This window comes from Cannabis sativa, chromosome 5 (genome assembly GCF_029168945.1).
Source record: "Cannabis sativa cultivar Pink pepper isolate KNU-18-1 chromosome 5, ASM2916894v1, whole genome shotgun sequence".
Taxonomy (NCBI): Eukaryota; Viridiplantae; Streptophyta; class Magnoliopsida; order Rosales; family Cannabaceae; genus Cannabis; species Cannabis sativa.
In genome coordinates this window covers 12,772,333-12,794,585 of record NC_083605.1, presented here as the reverse complement: position 1 = coordinate 12,794,585, position 22,253 = coordinate 12,772,333, and the positions used below count along the sequence as shown (strand labels likewise).

Sequence of the window (22,253 nt, the reverse complement as noted above, 5' to 3'; positions counted from 1 at the left end):
GTACATATCACACCTCAATCTCTTCATTTGCAAACAAAACAAGAGACAAACAAAATTTATTTTAAAAAGAAATGAAGCATGCACAATGAAAATCATTTTAAAAAGCAAGTAAATAATACATTATCAGAAGTAATCGGAGATGGTGCTGGTGGAGCAGCTGCACTAGTTGTGGCTAGTGGAGCAACAAGTGGTGGTGTTGGAACAGAAGCAGTGTGATCACACATGGCAGCTAGTGGAGCAGAGGCCTTGGGAGCTGGTGGAGTAGAGGTCGTGGCAGTTGGTGGAGCAGAGGCCCCTACAGCAGGTGTTGCTCCTAGAACTGAGGTAACAGCAGCAAAAGCTGGTTTGTTGGATGCTCCCTCAACACATAAACCAGATGCATGTGAGGTGCCAGCAACACCACTTTGGCTTTGGACTATTTGGAGGAGTTGCTTTAATAATTCGTCTTGTCTACGACCCTGTTCCTCCGACTTTGAAGTCGCTTCTCCACCTCACTCATGCGATCATTATCATTGACTCTCTTTCTTTTAGGACGTGGGGTTTCGAAAAACTGTGTCTGTGTGACGCCACGTCCCATTCCTCTATCACGTCTTCCATGCTCTTCTGTTCCCAAGGCTAGAGTATGTCTTTTGAGCCTTCTACTAACACTTTCCCCTCCTCAACTTGCTTTCATATCTTAGCCTACATTTAAGAAAGTAAAATTAGTAAGAATTTGAACAACATAAAAGTGTTTAAGGATTTGATCAAGCACATATATGATAAATGGAACTTATAATCCGATCAGCGACCTCCTGAGCAGGGCCATCGAGCTCGCCTTTTTTGTTCTTGTGTATTCTAATCCACAAGTCGGCCTTGTCATCTATAGTGAGTTGGTGGCCCAACTCTTTCTCAAACTTTTCTTCAACTTTCTTAACACCAACTCGGCTCGCATGGTGATTGTATGTATTTTTACTCCTAATATCTTGCATTTTCTTTCTCTTTTTTTCCCATTCAGGATTACATCTTTTGGCAACAAATGCTTTCCAGACTGCGGGCTTGTAACATGAAGCATAAGCATCTGGAGGACGATCGAGAATTGCTGGAACTTTATCTTTATATTTGAAAATTAGGTTCCTTGTTAGGAATGATTTCCATTCTTTCCATCTTTGTCCAGTAGTTTTTAAGGTAGAATGCTTATCTTCTGGGCCTAACTTGAACATTGACTGCAAGAATTAGCAATGATAGTTAGAATGACATTAAATATTCAACTACACATGCTAAATTAATTTTGGCTATTAACATTACCTTGATGTACTACTATAATGTATTTTTAAATTCCTTTGGAACTTTTCTCCAATCATTGTATGCCCGTGGAAGAGTCCGTCTTGCATACAAGCCAATATGGCTAACCAGTTCATTTGCAGTCTCCCCAAAGCACTGGCCCCATTTGTTGTACTCGATTTCGAGGAGTATTCCTTCAATCTTATTTTTTATATGCTTCAAACCCTTATATGCCCCCTACCTTTTTTCTTCTTTGGTTGTGAATCAGGTTCAAGTTCTGGGTTCTAGTACAGCTAGATCAGATTCAGGTTCCCCAACAATAGATAGTCCCTAAAGGGTAAAATTATCATCATAGTCATCGGGGTCATCCATAGTCAATGTACCTACACATTAAAGAAAAATAATAATATATAAAAGTAACATTGAAAATTTAGATTAGGCACGAAAAAATACAAAATAATATAAAACAAAACACACCAATATTTATAAATTGATAGATTACTCAATCCATAATCCTTCACCGTCTTCACGAGAAGATATGATTTCGTCCCCAACGGCGACATCAATTAGTGGTGGATTGATTTCAATGGTTTTATCATTGAGATATAAATCTCCACTAGACTCTTGGTAATCATAATCTTTTAGTTTTGTTGTTTGAACAACTGACCAGTGACTATCTAGTGGGTCACTCCTATAAAATACTTGTTTTGCCTGGGATGTCATTATAAATCGATCAGACTTGTGTCCTATTCGATTCAAGTCAACTATCTTGAACCCAAACTCATCTTCTACAACTCCATTATCACTACTCACCCAATCACAAAGAAAAATGGGAATTCGAAAGCTAATGTAATCTAATTCCTAAATTTCTTTGATTACACCATAAAAGGTCATATCACATTCAATAAGGTTTTTATCTTTTGAACTAGCTACTTGGATAGCACTAGAAACAATCATGACACCACTATTTTGCATTTTTCTAGCATCATCACGATGTTTCGTGTTAAATTGAGTACTATTTATGTAGTATGATTGATACTTTAGTACACTAAATGAAGGAAATGCGATATCGAAAGTAGCAACTAAGATACATTGCTCGGGGAATCACTCATTTCCACAATCACCTAGCATAAATGAAATTAATTAGTAGTTACATAAAATGATTAAGAGAAAAATACCAATTTTAAATCAGTCGGTATTGCAAAATACCTTTTATTTAAACCATGTACTAAAATTTTGATAATGTTCATCTTGCACCTATTTATGATTCCTCGACTTACTAGGATAAGTAGTCTTGATCCAATCAAAATGTTTCCATCAAGATGTAGTTATATATTATTCTTATTAGTATACTTTTGATTTGAATTGAATATTAAAAACTAAATTAAACTTACTCAATGTACGGTTGAACCTCATCAACATTTTGCAAAACGAGTCGGTGTGCTTCATCTCGATCAGCTCGACTTACGTCGCAAACAGAAACACCCTGACCCTCTTTACTAATTTCATTATCAATCTGAGGAAGACACGACCCAACACTTGCTACATTTGACAAGTAGTTTGAATAAAATTCTACAACCTCTTCAACGATGTAGGATTCAACAATTGAACCCTCTGGCCTGCTTCTATTTCTTACATAACCATTTAGGATTTTCATGTACCGTTCCATTGGGTACATCCATCTCAAATACACAGGCCCATACATTTTTATCTCTCTCACCAGATGAACAGTTAAGTAGGTCATTATGTCAAAAAAGGATGGAGGAAAAAATTGTTCTAAATAACACAACACTTCAACGATTTCTAATCGAAGATTTTTCAACTTTGACACATCTACCACTTTGCAACAAAGAGATTTAAAGAATAAACATAACTTGGTGATAGCATATCAAACTTTTTGAGGTAAAACAGAACAGATACTCACTGGCAGAATATGTTGCATCAGTATATGATGATCGTGAGACTTCAGTCTGGACAAAATTCATTTTTCCATATGTACCAAATTAGAGATATTTGAAGAATACCCTTCAGGTACTTTAACCTGAGACAACGATGTACAGAAAGACCGCTTTTTTTCCTTAGTCAGGGCATAACACGCCAGTGGTAAAAAAGTCCGTTTACCAACAAATTCAGGATGTAAATTTCCTCTAATCCCCATCTCTTTTAAATCTATACGGGATTTAATTCAATCTTAACTCCGACCAGGAATATTAAACAAGGTACTAATTAAGCTATCTGAGACATTTTTCTCAATATGCATCACATCTAAATTGTGACGTAAAACCAAATGCTCCCAATACTCAAGCTGAAAAAATATTGATTTTTTCTTCCATGATCCCTGAGGTTCATTTGTGACACCCTCACCTCCTTTTCTTTTCTTTGATTTTGACTTTCGCTTTCCAAGCTTGAATTGAATTTTATTCAATTTTTCTACCAATTGTCTCCTAGCTAAAGGTAGGGGAGGCATTTCAAATTCTTACTTACCGTCAAATGCCTTCTAAATAAGATTAAAACAATAATCATAACATTGAACATAGAAGAATATAAGCAAATTGATATATAATAGAAACTAGAAATTAACATTCAATAATGAAATTAAGAATTCATGTCTCGGGTTTTGAAATAATCTTTAACTAAAAGGAAACTACTCAGAACTAGACTTTATAGTGATAATCATAATAAATAGTAAGATTTTAAGGCGAAGAAAAGAACTATGATGAAGAACACTTCGAAGTCCGTCTCTTTCTTGCTCTCTCTATCTCTCTAGGTTTCTATCTCAATTTGGTAGCTCTAGGGTTCTAAAATTCGAAGCCTAAAAGGTTCTATTTATAGTACTTAAAAAGATAGATGAATCCACTTATAATTAGGATTTTGTTTCTTAAAAAAAAAAAAAGATAAGTCAGTGCTATAATATGTTGAAAGAAAGACAATGGGTGGATACTTTGATCGATTTTGATGGCTATGTGGATCGAATTGTCAAGGAGTTTTATGCTAATATCACTGATGAGTGCCTCGATGAGGGCTCTTTTATGTTTGGCAAAGTCTTTTCTAGGGGACACTAGTGTTCCTTTATTGTGAAGGATGTGGCTGAAGCTCTAAATCTACCTATGAGAATTGAGCGAACTGATGTGGATTTGATCGTCAATAAGTGTTCGGGTATCTCAATGGTGATAATGATGTGGAACTCTCCGACACAATGCAGATGTCTCAACTCACCTATCATCATGCTACTCTTATGAGGTTTTCCCTATCCAATTGGTTTCCTTGCTCAAATCCGGTAAATGTTTCAAATGAACTTTCCTTCTTTTTGTATAAAGTTTCTATTGGTGCTAAAATTGATTTAGCTGACATGATTTGAGAGCAAATTGTCTCTCTTAGAAAAGGAAAGAAACTTAGACTCAATCTTATTTTTCCTCACTTGATTTATAAGATTTTGTCTAACCAAAAGGAGTTGATTCTTGAGAATGAAACCATAGAAATGCCTGATGTGTTGGGTTTTATGCCCTAAATAAAACTCCATTTCAATGTAATCTATTTTATTCAACATCAATAAAGAAACATAAGTATTTTTCATTCATTTGTCTATGTTTTGGTCCACTTTATCAATTGCTTGTCTATTTGATTTATAAATTCATCTTAAACCCTTTTCACATACTTGATCCTATTTATTGTGTTGTCATCACATTGGAAAGTAAACATGACTATGTGAATAAAGTTTCCTAGATTTATCAGACACAGGGTTTTACTGATATGATAATCTACAACAAGAGTTTACTTGCATTTGGAGAAATGCTATGTTCTAGAAAGAACATTGGTTAAAGTAAAGCCCAGGTTGGATGCATGGAGTATGCATCGGAAGGGACCGATATTAAACTTTGACTTAGATTTAATTAAACTTACCGTAAAATCTATTCAAGTCAATATCGCCAAGTTGATCCTAGATCAAATGTTCTTAATCCTGTTATGATTGGGCTCAATCTTGAAAGGCTATACATGTTCTTTGATTTGCTAGTTAAGCCTACTTTTAGGTCAGGGTGATACGTACATTTTGGCAACACGGTAGTGCAATTGAGTGGGAGCGCTAGCATAAACATGGAATCTATAGCTTCTATCTGGAAAATAGTAAGCAAAGGATGATCTCCTTCGAGCTTGACCAAACGAACATAAATGGTGGAGTACTCATTTCACATAAGCTAAAATATCATTATACGGGGTTAAGTGTTTTAAGGATAAAATACATAGTAGGGTGTTACGGTAATCTAATCCCTTTATAGTGTAGATCATTCATATAGAGGATCATTGATCACATTAGGATTATAACAATGGATAACTAATGATGCGTCTATATGGTGGAACATATAGAGCATTCTATATACTGAGAGTGCAATTCTAAGTTCTATGCGTGGATTCAACGAAGAATTAATAAGTTAGTGAATTTTAGTGCTAAATTCTTGATCTACTTATTGGAAGCTCGGTTATATAGACCCATGGTCCCCGCACTAGTTGAGATAATATTGTTTGTAAGACTCATGTAATTGGTTTTGATTAATCAATTATAATTCACAAATTAGACTATGTCTATTTGTGAAATTTTCACTAAGTAAGGGCGAAATTGTAAAGAAAGAGTTGTTAGGGGCATATTTGTTAATTATGATACTTTGTATGGTTCAATTAATAAATATGATAAATGACAATATTATTTATTAATTATTTATAGTTATTAAATAGTTAGAATTGGCATTTAAATGGTTGAATTAGAAAATTGGTATTTTTGAGAAAATCAGATACGAAAGTGTTAAAATTGCAAAATTGCAAAAAGCAAGGCCCAAATCCATCAAGCCATGGCCGACCACTTTTGTAGGCATTTTAAACTGATATTTTCATTATTTTAATGCCAAATAATTCAAACCTAACCCTAGTGGAATGCTATAAATAGGTAGTGAAGGCTTCAGGAAAATTACACTTCTGAATCAGAAAACCTGAGCCTTTCTCTCTCTACCTTGGCCGCCACCCTCTCTCTCTCTTCTTCCTTAGAATTTTGAAATTACCTTAGTGATTAGAGTAGTGCCCACACACAGCAAGCAATACCTCAATCATAGTGAGGAAGATCGTGAAGAAAGATCATCAGCAAAGGAGTTTCAGCATCAAAGATTCAGAGAAAGAGATCCAGGTTCAGATCTTGATAATACTCTGCTACAGAAAGGATACAAGGGTTAGAGATCTGAACAGAAGGAGTCATTTAATTCCGCTGCACCCAATGTAAGGTTTCTTAAACTTTATACGTGTTTATTTCATCGTTTTAGAAAGTTCATATTTAGGGTGTTAATCAACATACTTGTGAGTAGATCTAAGATCCTGGTAAAATAAATTCCAACATGCTGTTGGTACCACTTTCAAAGTTCCAGAGAAACCTCTTCAAGGGAAATCTGCTAAGAAAAAAGCTCGGTCTGCTTCCCCTGGCGCTACTGATGAACTTGTTGCTGCATCTGCCTCCACTTCTGTTTCTACAGAAATGGTGGAGTTCAACTTGTGTTTGGGAAGAATGGAGACAAATCAAGCCTTACTTCTCAGGAGGATGGACAACATCATGAAATTCTTCTGATCCAATGAGGATGAATAAGTGGTCCATTTTTTATCTTTTGCCTTTTATTTATGTGTTTTAAACTACTATGACTTTGTTCATGTTTTTTTGTTATCTTTGGCTCCTTGATAGACAAAAAGGGGGAGTAGTATTTATTTATTTTTGGATTGCTTGTTACAACTCTGGACCCTTGTTTTAGGGGGAGTTGTCTGTTGGGTTTTGTGCCATAAATAAAACTCATTTCAATATAATCAGATTTACTTATTAATAAAGATCAGAAATAACATTTTATGTTGCATGGTTCACGTGATTTATTTCATGATTATATATATAATGTATGAATTCTATTTAAGTCCAAAACATATGAATTTGTTTAAGATTATAGTGTTGTCAGCACAGTGGAATATAATCTTAATTATATGTTTGAAAGTTTATTCCCTGATTTGTCAGAACACTGGATTTAGACTAACATGGTATAATCAGCGATAGGTATTCTTACACCTTGGAAAAGTGTTATGTCCTTTCCAGGACATTGGCAAAGTTTACCAGTATCGGATGTATGGAGTATACATCGGAAGGGACCGATATTAAGCTTTGATTAGATATATTAGAATTTACCGTAATATCTATTCAATTCAATATCACCTGTTGATCCTAGATCAAATGATCTTAATCATTATATGATTAGGTTCAATCTCAAGAGTGTTATTCGTGTTCTTTGATTTGTTAGTTAAGCCTACTTTTGGGTCAGGGTGATACGTACATTTTGGGAACACCGTAGTGCAATTGAGTGGGAGCGCTAACATAAATATGGAATCTATAGCTTCTATCTGGCGAATAGAAAGTAAAGGATGATTTCCTTCGAGCTTAACCAAACGAAAATAAATGGTGGAGTACTCATTTCACTTAGCTGAAATATCATTTATACAGGGTTAAGTGTTTTAAGGATAAAATACATTGTAGGGTGTTGCGGTAATTTAATCCCTTTACAGTGTAAATCATCTATATAGAGGATCATTGATCAAATTAGGATTATAACAATGGATAACTAATGACGTGTCTATATCGTAGAACATATAGAGCGTTCTATATGACTGAGAGTGCAATTCCAAGTTCTAAGAGTGGATTCAATAAGGAATTAATAAGTTAGGGAATTTACTTGGTAAATTCGGTTCGACTTTGTAATATCTCGAAAAATATATTGATATTTTAATTGGACATATTTTATTAAATATGTGATTATGGGTTATTAGAGTAGGATTATAATCCTACTTAAGCTAATCATGATTTGATTAGGGAAATATGAATTATTGAGTAATTAAGCATAATTTATTAATTACGGAGATTGTATTGGAATATGTGGGTATCATAGACACAATAATTCAAATAAAATATTTTCGGGTTTGGAAATGTGGATCTTGACGGGGAGGTCGTAAATGTCACGATAATAAGTTATGGAACTGAATGAAAATTGTATCGAACTAGTTTAGAATATTAAAATTATTGATTTGACGGGATTGGCTAAGATTACCAAACTACCCCTAGGTGTGCTTAAGGTATAAGGTTATTTAAGGGGGGGTAAAATGGTCTTTTGGGAAAATAATTTATTTTGTTTTAAGGTTTATTGGCTGAATTAATTTATTTATTTATTTAGTTAGAATAATTTATTTAGGGTATTATTTAATGATATAGGGTAAGTAAGATTAAATAAAAGGAAAACAAAAGGAACAAAATTAGAATTAGAGATCATTCTTTTTCTCTCTCTCTCTCTCTCCTCTCGGCTGAAAGAAACCAACTGAACCCTAGGGAGATTTCTGCTCTTTTCAAGCAAATCTTGCAAGGATTTCATAGCACTAGGTGCTGGCTAGTTTGAGGTAAGTTCTTCACTTCTATTCTTGAATTTTGGTAAGGTTTAAGTTGAGTTTTTGGTTAGGGTTTGTGTGATTTTAGGGCTGAAGTGTAAATTGAGTTTAGAATGTGTTATTAGGCTTGAATTAAGAATTTGTTTAAGCTTGAATTGGTTAGAAATAATGGTTGATTGATTTGAATTGATTTAAGTGAAAATTATTGAGTTTGATTTCACTTGGGAATACAATTTTGAGTAAATGGATGAGTTGTGGTGTTTTGATGCATTGGTTATGTTGTGTTTATGATATTATATTGATCTGGAGCAGTTGGACAGGTTTGGTGAAGATTTGGTTCGAGTTTGGGGGAAAGGAACCCTAGATTTCATGGTCTGCCAGAACCGGTCGACCGGTTGGTTCTGGTGTACCAGAATCGGTGGATCGGTTGCTAGCAGGGGAAATTTTTGGGTTTTTTCTTCAGGATTTGGTTTTGGCTCGGGGTTGTATCCAGTATCTATTGTAGGTAAATTATGTGTAGTATGACATGTTATGGGGTGTTGGAGATTAGGTGTTGTCGGGATTTAAGAATTTGGATTTTCTTAGAAATTTTTTATTAAAATATTTATCGAGAGTTGTTATCGTGACATAGGACCCGGGATTGCCAAACTTTGGTTCCTTTTTGAAGGAATGCACACTAAACTTCTGGACTGAGGTAAGAAAAGTATTAAATACTGTATAAGGTTAATGTTATGATTATTATAGTTTCGATTAAGATCGAAATCTTGTTAAACGTTGTTGGGACTTAATCCTAATCGAGGTTAATGATATGTACTGGTTGTGACTCGATTATGATCGAGGGAAATAATAGGAAACGATTATTATCGTTTGACTCGATTATGATCGAGGGAGATAATAGGAAACGATTATTATCGTTTGACTCGATTATGATCGAGGGAGATAATAGGAAACGATTATTATCGTTTGACTCGATTATGATCGAGGGAAATAATATGAAGCGATTATTATCGTTTGACTCGATTATGATCGAGGGAAATATTATGAAACGATTATTATCGTTTGACTCGATTATGATCGAGGGAAGTATTATGAAATGATTATTATCGTTGTGGCTCGATTATGATCGAGTAAAAGAAATGGTTATTACCGTTATGAGTAATTACTCCTGAAACTGCGGATAGGTTTCTTACTTATCGTTTGTTGTATCGAACAACGATAGTGACATATACAGCTCGTGGTTAACGAGTGGTAGGGGTACTTTATAAAGTACCTAAATTATGTGGTTATGAAGTTGTGGAATGATCAAGCGTGTTATTATGTGATGAGTTGTAACTAAATATACTGTGATATGGTATGATTGAATGAACGTTATATTTCTTATGAAATTAGTCTCTGTAACTGACGGGGGGTAAAAATACATGTTGTAGGGATGTAAAAATTGAGTGCTATATGAAGCACTAAGATTATGTGTTTGAGTGCTTTATGAAGCACTGAGATTATGTGGTTACCGTAATATATGAGTTAGATTGATTTATGAAGTACTGAAAGTGAGTGTTTATAATGATGTATGATTAGAGTACTTTATGAACCACTGAGATAGTTGATTATGAATAGCTATGAATATTCTTTATTATGTATTAAGTGTGCTTACATAAGCGTTATGCTATTTTTGTATATGTAGATTAACATATGTAAGACCTACCGGTATGTATATTATATTATTATGAAATCTGTCTGCACTTTCCATAATGTCTAATTAGTAGTTTTTCTTGCTGAGTCATTGTGACTCACGAGTGCTTCATGGTGCAGGTAAGAAGATTAGGAGCTGTGTGTGGCCATGAGTCAGAGGTCTCCCAGTAATGTACTTATCAGTCGTGGTGTCTTGGCTTCCAGGAAGCAGGATCGATTTCTTTTCTTTGTGTTTGAAAATGTAACTTTATTTTGGTAATAATGGTTTTGAAATTTGTTATAAGGAAATTTTATAAACAAGGGATCCCCATACTTTAATAGCATTTTTTTTAAAAAAAATTATATGTATATTTTAAATTATCAAACTTTATTTAAACCAAACTTTTCCTAAGCTAGTAGATTATTGATAATAAGATTGTAAAAGCACACACGTGGTGTTCCTGAGAGTCAGGGCCTTACAGACTTATTGGAAGCTCGGTTATATAGACCCATGGTCCCCATACTAGTTGAGACCATACTGCTTGTAAGACTCAGTTAATTGATTTTAATTAATCAATTAAAATTCTAAAGTTAGACTATGTCTACTTTATGAATTTTCACTAAGCAAGGGCGAAATTGTAAAGAAAAAGAGATTCTAGGTTTATTTATTAATTAAGAGACTTTACATGTCTAAATTAATAAATATATTAAATGACAATATTATTTAATAATTATTTTTAAGTTATTAAATAATTAGAATTGGCATTTAAATGGTTAAATTGGAAAATTGGTATTTTTTGAGAAAATGGGAATGAAAAATAACAAAATGGGAAAGCTGTAAAGTGAGGCCCAATTTCCTATTCTGGCCACCCACTATGCAAAGCCCTTTACCATTTTATTTTTTCATTATTTTAATGCCATACCATTCTAACCTAAACCTAGAGGGCACTCTATAAATAGAAAGTGTTGGCTTCAGGAAACTCATAACTTTGCACATTTGTTTCTTTCAAGAAAAGTCTACACGCCACTTTCTCTCTCTTTTTCTCTTCTAAATTTCAAAATTCCTTGAGTGAATGAGTAGTGCCCACACACATCAAGTGGTACCTCAATCATAGTATGTAAGACTATGGAAAATCAGCATCAAAGAAGGAGAGAAGGAGATCCAGATTTAGATCTTGATAATGCTCTGCTACATAAAGGAATCAAGGGCTAGAGATCTGAATGGAAGGAGTCATTATATTCCGCTGCACCCAATGTAAGGTTTTCTTAAACTCTTATGTGTTTATTTCATTGTTTTAGAATTCGTATTAGGATGTTAATAAAACATACTTGGAAGTAAATCTAGATCCTGGTAAAATATTTCCAACATTGTCTTGTTTGTGGTTTGTGCACTTTTCCGTTTAAAAAGTTGTGTTGTTTGTGGTTTGTAAACTTTTCCGTTTAAAAAGTTATTTTATTTTATGTGTTAGAGTGCTTTCATCCAAGGGAGCATTTTCTGTACTCTTTTGTTTTTGTTTCTAACACTTGATGTACGTTTTCTCCAAATAAAATGTTTTGCCAACCAAAGTGCCAAAGGAGGAGATTGTTAATTCCATTTTTGGCATCTCTAATTGACAAAAATATTTTATCATTTATTATTAATTTTTGCAGTGGTGTTAATATTGGTTTCCTTATTTTGTGTATCTAACTTTGGAAGGAAAGTTGTCTAGCTTTTTTATTTATGGAAATTAAGGTAAAAAGGGTAAGTTTGATTACTCAATTTATTCCTATCTAACTAACTGTGTTTTTTTGATCTCGTGTGAGTTTCCCATTTTGTTAGATCAGATTTCTTGAGGAGAAAATCGGAGCTAAGCTTTTATTTTCTATAAAAAAAGAAAGTCGCACTTACTGCTCATGATTCTGTATTTACATAAATGAAAATTCCTGGGCTAATTGAAGTTTTATTTTAAGGAATTTTCTAGTGGGTTGTGGTCTTGTTCAGGTCGTGTGTAAGTTGTCAATAAGGTGTATATTGATTATAAATACACCTTATAGCAGCTAGGTTTAGTATCTCTTTTGTACCTTTGATTTTCACTCATATCTTTAGAAAAGAGAGTCTTTGTTTTGTAGAGAAGAGCTTGTTCGACTCTTACTCTGTTTATTTGTAATTTGTATTGTCTTGAGTCTGTATTCAAGTCTACAAAGAAGAAGAACAACAGTGCTACCTTCGGGAGAAGGTTTTACAAAGCTTTCGGGAGATTACTTTTCAAGTCTTGCATCGGGAGGAAGCAAGCACTCTTCAAGGAGATCAAAGGGAGTTCGAGATCTTGAAGTTTCAACAAGGTTCAGTTAGAAGGTGGAATACATCAAGCTTGCGGCATATAATAAGATGGAGTATATTTATGCATAAGTCAATTACTTTGTATTTTTGAGACCTATCTGATGAATACTATCTCTGGGCCTGGCCCCGTGGACTAGTAACAATCTGAAAGGATTATTGAAACCACGTACAAAAATCTTGTGTTTTTTTACTTTTCTGCACTGCTTGTTTTGGTTCCTTCTGGAGTTACAGAGTTGTTTTTTGTAGCTACAGAAAAACTGTTTCAGTATCAGTTTTATTATTTCGCATTTAATTAAGCATTTAATTAATTTCACATAAAAATATAAGAAATTATTCAGCAATTTCTTTTACAATATTTCAAAGAATATATGAATATTGTTTTTGCATAATCTTCAAGATGTATGCAAAATTTGATCTTTAATCTATGTCACATGCAATAATTTTAATATAAATATTGTAAGTAATAACAATGTATAATAACATGACTAATACATAAAATACGAACACTTTTTAAAATTAATTGAATTCAATTCGTATCATTCTCTGCAGGGAATGATGAACAATAAATACATGTCTCGTGTATTATAAATAACATAAGTCATTTTCATTGTTCGTCTTATACTTTGATGTTTCAATGTAACTTTCTTAACATTCTTTTTGGATATTCAAAACTCACTATAAAATTGCATCAATAATAATCATTTTAAATCGTATTCACATAAATACAATATTTTTGACACATAGAAAATATTTACTATAGGTTATATTTGTCAAAATCTATATCGATATTAGATTACTTTTTATTGTCCTTAAAGAATACAATAACATATATATGATCATGTATTCATCTCTTGAATTATATTTCAGTCAGTTATATGATGAATATTATATTTGCATAATCTTCAGGATATGCAAGATTTTATTGAGAACGCGTAATCTTCAGGATATATGTAATATTTTATCGAGGATACATAATTTTCTCGATATATGTATAATTTATATAGATTTGCTCTATCATATCATAAGCACACATATATTGTAAATATTATAAATAAGAAGAACATAATATATATAAATAAAATCAATAATAAATATATAAAAAATATATACATACGTATATAATATATAGATAAAAAAGAAAAGGAAAAAAAGGTTCTTGAAATTATTTCAGTTAGATAATTACTACAAAAAAATTTACTTTTAGTCACAACAAAATTTGTGACTAAAGATAAAAAAGTTGTGGCTAATTATAAATTATCATTGTTGTGTTGTGACTAAAAGGTCCGTGGCTAAAAGTATTAGTCACAAAAATTACAATTTGTTGTGACTAAATGTATTTTTAGTCACAATATTTGTTGTGACTAAAACTAAATTAGTGACAACTTGTAACTAAATACTATGCTTTAGTCACAAGTAACTTTTTGTTGTGACTAAAAAAGTCACAAAAAATTTATGTTTTGACTAAAAGATTGTCACTAAAAATACGTATATGAATATATATTTAATGTATCGTGACCTTGAAATAACTCAAGAACTTCAACAAAATATTTACCTTGAAGCTTGGGTAGAGACTCGTGTTAATAACGTGTGATAAAATTATAATATAAAATATATAAGAAGAAAAGAAAAAAAAGATGAAGAGAGGAAAAAAAAAACTAATTAATGAGAATACTCAGTTATTTATTTTAATAGAATGAATTCCTATTTATATAAAAATATGACTAAAGGAATGGAAACTAAATTAATGTGATAAAGAAAAGTACCTTAATGATAATAATAATTAATTTAGTAATTTAGACATGTATAAATAATATTTCATAACGAAAACAAGGTGAATCCACTAGAAGCAAATAGGCAACTATCACTATAGATAGATATAAAACACGAAACTTAAAGAGCCAACCATCCATCTAATTACAAATTGACTCTTTCCACTTTGGCGAAGTAAAACGAGCGAAGCAATTCTTTGGATTTGTGCTTTGACTTTTGTATATACCTCGTCTCCATTGATTAGGACAACCATTTTAACGTTTCACTAAGACAAACTTGTTGTGGCCACCTATTTATTTCTTCCCTTATCATTTCATAGTTACAAATTACTAATTATGAACGTTTCATAGTTACAAATTACTTACTTTACTTTGCATAAAAAAAAATCTACTTAGTTGTTGCGTTGCACATTTATTTTGCCAGTCAGTAAATAAAAAATAAATAAAAACCACTAATTATGCTTATATAACTCTAGTATGAATCAACTATCAACAACAACAATAGCCTACCTAGGCTTACGCTGGGGCCATCAATTTCATAATACAAAAAAAAAAAAACTAATTTCGTGGGCAGAAACCTTTTTGTCGAAATTATACAAAAAAAAAAAAAAAGGAGCTGTCTTTCTAGAAAGGGTTAAAAGGGTTCGGCAAGTAAGTCCGAGAAACTTCTTGAAACAAAGTTGACGCACGTGACCCATTCGGCACGTGCCTCTCCTTTGTACGGGACTTCGGATAATATTAGAACGACAAACTGGCTGCTCTTCATCAATTACAAACTCTTTGATTAGCTCTGTGGCACTGTTTAAGCCACGGTTTGTCCTGATGATCTACATCTAACGGCTCTGATTTAACCTCAACTCCAGCTGGCTGCTGCTGCAACCGTAGATCCATCGCATTCTCGACCACCACCGCCGCCGCCACTTCTTCACCGTCGTCGGCTCTAGCTCGTTTGATACCTAAAGTTACGTCGATTTCGTCGCCAAACCGCTTTCCAGGCATCAAAACAAGTGGTTTCATTTCCAGAAATTCCTCTGTTTGAAAACTGCTATGGGATTGAACACAAGCATAGTTCGAAACCATATTGAAGATACTACTGCAGAGAGTTTTCATTTCCGCTAACTCTTTCTTGAGCTGCTGGTTCTCCTTCCTTAACCTCTCATTCTCATCTACGAGCTCCGTGGGAGCTATTATCGATGACGAGTTAGAGGAAAATACTTGCTCTTCATCCGAATTCGACGGCGATATTATAGGCCTTGCCGTAGGGATTGCCGCTACTGTCGGCGTAGGTGTTGCAATTTTTCGGCGTTGTATTTCGCATAGGAGTTGTTTCTCGTTTTTGCGAAAGAAGTCGTTCGAGAATTCCCACCGATCAGGAACAACCTTCCTAAATCCCTAAACATGGTGATAAAGAAATTAGAAAATTTTCAAAGAAAAGTTACATCAAAATATTACAAGAAGAAAAATTTGGAAACTTACATAGGTGTTGAGTTGTCTAACAAAGCTGGAAAAGTTATTGTGCTTGAAATATTTTGGGAGCAAATCTCTTGCAAAAACAGTCGGATCCCAAACGATGAAGGTAGATCCGTCGTAGTTCCAAGAGATGACGTCGTCAATGGTGGGATCGTTGACCAGCTAATAACTCTTGGTCAAGAACGGTGTCGGTAATGGCTTTTGGGAGTCGGCGGCAGATAATTCGCCGTTGGTCTCCACCGCCATGGTTGAATTATCTTCACCAGACCACAATTAATATAATTATTAACTATAATAATAACAGAACAAAAAAAATGAAAGTGGAAGAAGAAGAAGAAAGATGCAATTTTAGAAGGTTAGAGGAATAATAAGAGAAAATGGAAAGAGTTTGGTTGTTTGGGAGTTGAGAAAGATAAAAAGAAAGAGAGAAAGGAAACCACCAGGCGAAGCTACTACGTTGTTACGTCTTTCCTCGAGAAACTTCCAAGATTTTCTCTGTCTTTTACACGTGTTATTTTATTAACGGATAATTTATTTTTTATTTTATGTTCTTTAATTATTTTTAGAAATTGCGAGCTAGCTAGAATTGTTACATCAGTTATATCAGTGAGCCTTATGTCTAATTAAATTTAAAAAATTATTATCTCATCTAATTTACTTTAAAATTTAATTTAATTACTAATTGAATTTAATTAATTTCAGTTACACATTTAAATTTAATATTAATTCAAAAATATAAAAATATCATCTTTTATTTAATTTTTTTTATTGGGGTAACCGATAAAGGTTAAAATAACAATGGTAACAAAAGTTACACAAAATTTGGGGAGATTTCTTTCATCTAAAAAAGTTCATTGTCTATCCTAAAAGGCATGCTTAGCCAATCTATGAACCTCAACAATAAAGTTGTTGTACATGAAAGAGATGCTCCAAGAAAACTAGACAATAAAACTTTAATGTCAGAAAAGAAAACCCCCAGATCAAGCAAATACATTGTCTGACCCTTCAAAGTTGAGACTAAAGAAAGTGAATCAGAAAAAACCCTCTCCACGGGAAGTCCCACATCTTGAGCTCAACAGAAATCTACTAGTAACGCAACTGCTTCTGCCTGGAAAATTGAAAAAGAACCTGCAAATGCAATAGTTTAAAAGCAATAAGCACTTTTAATTTTTAAAACCGAAAAATACTATATTATATTAGCACAATATTAATGTTAGCAGCTAATCACTTTTTAAATAACATATTCTATTAATCTGTCTATAATATTTTATTTATTTATTTATTTATTTTTGAAGGGAAACCGATACAGGTTAAAATAACAAAAGTAACAAAATTACGCAACCAGAAGAGGATTTTCTTCCATCTTTGTTTACCCTAAGGGCATAGAGAGATACACATGAGAACTAGACAATAAAACCTTAATATCAAAAAAACTTCAAAACTGAGAATTGTCACTTCCGTCCCACTAATAGAACACCTACAAAATAAAGAGAGAAAAATTAATACATGATAAATATTTAATAAAATATGAAATTTCCCTTACAAATAAAATAAAATAAATTAAAATATAAAATTTTATATAAATAGTCACATAGAATTATCTGAAGTAAATACTAGAACTTATCTATTTTCATCTTCATTGTTGACGGTGAATACACTACATTTGATGTGTTATTATTAGACCAAACTGACCTTGCAAAATAAAATTAGCCATATAATAACTTTACAAACCAAAAACTATCCATGTTAGCCTTACAAAACTAAAATTAGTCATACTGACCTTACAAAATTAAAACTAGCCATACTGGCCTTACAAAACCAAAAACTAACCATACTGGCCTTACAAAACCAAAACTAGCCATACTGACCTTACGAAACCAAAAAATTAGCCACATTGGCCGTACAAAAGAAAACTAGCCACATTGGCCATACAAAAAAATTAGCCACATTGGCCTTACAAAATCAAAAAAAACGAGGCACTTACAAAACTAAACATATTGTCTTACAAAACCAAAAAGCACATTAGCCATAAAAACTAAAAAACCATATTAGTCATAACTAAAATAATTTAAAAAACTATCTAAAATAAAATTATTTAATATAGAATTACTATATACAAGAGCATATACAATCAATAATAAATGAATTAAATACTCAAAAAAGTATTCTGTATTATTAATCAAAAAAATCAATAAAATATTTTAAGACAACATAATTATTAGTAAAAAAAATCATTAATGAGAATAAAATTAATTAATACAATTAATATAATTATAAAAAAGACAATAAAATATGCTTTTTGAAATGTAATTTATTTGACTATAGATATTAAATTAAAAAATAAATAATAATAAAAAGCATTTAATAGCTATTTAATTTGAATTAAAATAAATCTCTATGTAAAGACTGAGAAACAAAGGAGTTACTTAAATTATATTAAATTTAATACCATGCAATTAAAATTAAAATAAAAAATTGATAAATTAATACCGACAAGAAAATTAAAATTGGAAAGGAACAAAATAATAATTATTACACTGCAATACAAAAATTACTTTAAATATCAAAATAACAAAAACGTTTAAAAGCAATATAAATACTATATACTTAAAGTAGAATAAAACAGTAGAGAAAATAATTTAAAATAACTTAATTTTTTTTAATTAATAAATAAATACAACCATAAAATAGATATAAAGAATTAATGAATAACTTTAAAAAAAAATCATCTAATTAAAGGATTTGTCATAAATTTTTAAAAACGGTCAATCCCTAAAATTGAGTATTTAAAAAATAAATGAATATTTAAAACCTAAAACGAAGGTCAAGTGTATCTAAATCACAATGTATTTAAATCATAAAAGCTACAAAAAAGGAAAGAATAGACGAGAAAATAAATATATGTAATATATAAAATTTAAAATAAAAGAAAAAATCTTAATTTTACAGTTAAAAATGAAAACTTTTTAAATTAAATAGTAGTAAAAATAATAAAAGTCTACAAAATTAGAGATAGAAAATACCGTGAAAATATTTTTTTGAGATATCTGAAAATTAATTTTAAAAATTTAATAAGATTTCATGCCTAAAGATTACATATTCCACCATCATGGGCTATCTTTTACGCGTGAAACAATGCCAAAATTTCGGATCGGTCAGGATATCTAATTCTTCATTGCGGATTGACGGGCTTCGACACCGTGGAGAAGGGGTGGTGGTTAGAACTGTTGGAAATTATTTTACCAGGATCTTAGATCTACTCACAAGTATGTTGATTAACACCCTAAATATGAACTTTCTAAAACGATGAAATAAACACATACAAAGTTTAGTAAACCTTACATTGGGTGCAGCGGAATAATATGACTCCTTCCGTTCAGATATCTAGCCCTTGATTCCTTTCTTTAGCAGAGCATTATCAATATCTGAACCTGGATCTCTTTCTCTGATTCTTTAGTGCTGAAACTCCTTCTTGCTGAAAGTCTTTCTTCACGATATTCCTCACTATGATTGAGGTATCACTTGTTGTGTGTGGGCACTACTCTAACACTAAGAATTTCGAAATCTTTAGGAAGAAGAGAGAGAGGGAGTGGTCGGCCAAAGATAGGGAGAGAGAGGCTCAGTTTTTTTTCTGAATGAAAAGTCAGAATAAAAGTGTAATTTTCCTAAAGCCTTCACTATCTATTTATAGCATTCCACTAAGGTTAGGTTTGAATTATTTGGCATTAAAATAATGAAAATATCAGAGGGAAAACCCTACAAAAGTGGCCGCCCATGCATAGTGGATTTGGGCCTTACTTTTTACAATTTTACAGTTCTATCTTTTCTGCATCTGATTTTCTCAAAAACGCCAATTTTCTAATTCAACCATTTAAATGCCAATTCTAACTATTTAATAACTATAAATTATTATTAAATAATATTGTCATTTATCATATTTATTAATTGAACCATACAAAGTATCATAATTAAAAAATATGCCCCTAAAACTCTTTCTTTACAATTTCGCTCTTACTTAGTGAAAAATTCACAAATAGACATAGTCTAATTTGAGAATTATAATTGATTAATCAAAACCAATTATATGAGTCTTACAAGCAATATTATCTCAACTAGTGCGGGGACCATGGGTCTATATAACCGAGCTTCCAATAAGTAGATCAAGAATTTATTACTAAAATCCACTAACTTATTAATTCTTCGTTGAATCCACGCATAGAACTTAGAATTGCACTCTCAGTATATAGAATGCTCTATATGTTCCACCATATAGACACATCATTAGTTATCCATTGTTATAATCCTAATTTGATCAATGATCCTCTATATGAATGATCTACACTGTAAAGGGATTAGATTACCGTTACACCCTACAATGTATTTAATCCTTAAAACACTTAACCCCGTATAAATGATATTTCAGCTTATGTGAAATGAGATCTCCACCTTTTATTTTCGTTTGGTCAAGCTCGAAGGAGATCATCCTTTACTTACTATTCGCCAGATAAAAGCTATAGATTCCATGTTTATGTTAGCGCTCCCACTCAATTGCACTACCGTGTTCCCAAAATGTACGTATCACCCTGACCCAAAAGTAGGCTTAACTAACAAATCAAAGAACACGAATAGCCACTTGAGATCGAGCCTAATCATAACAGGATTAAGATCATTTGATCTAGGATCAACTAGGCAATATTGACTTGAATAGATATTACGGTAAGTTTAATAAATCTAAGTCAAAGTTCAATATCGGTCCCTTCCGATTAGGGCTGTACAGAAATTTTCGTAAACCGCCCAACCCGAATAACCCGACTAAACCAAACCGACAAAACCGAAAAAAATACAAACCGACATAACTTGAGAAAATTCTAAACCGCCCAATCTGTAAATTGGGTGGGTTGAATTTTGACCCAAACCGCCCAATGAACCCGCCCAAACCGATTTAACCCGATTTTCAGCTTTTTATATATATATATATTATATATAATAATATATAATATATATTAAAAAAAACCCAAACCCTAAATTGAATTTAGATTTGGAATATTATGTATTTAATGTTATTAATTTTTATTTTAGTTGAATCTGAAAAAAAAAAAAAAAAAAAAAAAAAAAAAAAAACATCCTAATTCGGTTTGGGCGGGTTAACCCGCCCAACCCGTCGGTCGGGTACAGAATTTTTTTTTTTAAATTGGGCAGTTTGCATGCAGAATTTTATAACCCGATCTTTATGTTGGGTTGGAAAATATATAGTCTAAACCGACTAAACCGACCGATGTACATCCCTACTTCCGATGCGTTCTCCATGCATCCAACCTGAGCTTTACTTTAACCAATGCTCTGGAAAGAACATAGCATTTCTCCAAATGCAAGTAAACTCTGTTGTAGATTATCATATCAGTAAAACCCTATGTCTGATAAATCTAGGAAACTTTATTCATATAGTCATGTTTACTTTCCAATGTGTTGACAACACAATAAACAGGATCAAGTATGTGAAAAGGGTTTCAGATGAATTCATACATTATATACATATAATCATGAAATAAATCATGTGAACCATGCAACATTAAATGTTATTTCTGATCTATATTAATAAGTAAGTCTGATTATATTGAAATGAGTTTTATTTAGGGCATAAAACCCAACAAACTCCTACTTGCACTAATATAAAACAAAATGTGCATTTCAAATAATCTCAACACCTTGATATACAAATCAAGTGTAGTAGTAGTAAACTCCTTGTAATAGAATCTGAAAGGTTGAATGAAACACAACATTTTCTCCACCATTACTCTTCCTTAATCACAAAATCATTAATAATGTGAAATTCCTCTCTTTATGTCTACTCTCTTGGCATACTAGATTCTATACCTTTGGCAACTACTTTTGCTTAATCAGGAAATTAACACTAGTAGTTAAGGCAATTTGGAATGGTGCCAAAGTTGTATAGAACTTTTCTTAGACTGAATAAGTACCTTTCTTGCAACTTTAACATTCAGTCCCTTTCTGGTAGACCTAGAGACTTCAGATAGGTTTTTACACTTCTCCAAAGTCACTATTCCACCCCCAGAGTAATCGCCATCTTATCAGAAAGATTTTCTAGCACAAAGGCAAATTTCGAAATCTGATGTGGTGTAGTCTAAGAGTTTTACCCTTATAGACTAACGTATAGTTCCTCTTCTTAATCTTAAGATTTACTTGATTGACTTCCAATGTTCCTCTCCTGGATTAATCTGATACTTACTCATTACTCCCACTTAACAGCAGGTGTCTGGTCTAAGGCATACTAAAGCATAATTAAGACCTCTTACTGTTGAGAT

At 32.3% G+C, this 22,253-nt stretch overlaps 1 protein-coding gene across 1 annotated transcript; it reads right to left on the bottom strand.

Annotated features, from left to right (window-relative positions):
- Window positions 1–14,905: 14,905 nt before the first annotated feature.
- Window positions 14,906–16,483, bottom strand: LOC115716915 (heat stress transcription factor B-2a). Its single transcript, XM_030645837.2, is given in 2 exon segments — window positions 14,906–15,852; window positions 15,937–16,483. Coding segments are annotated over 2 exon segments (867 nt in total). The 5' UTR covers window positions 16,177–16,483; the 3' UTR covers window positions 14,906–15,225.
- Window positions 16,484–22,253: the final 5,770 nt, after the last annotated feature.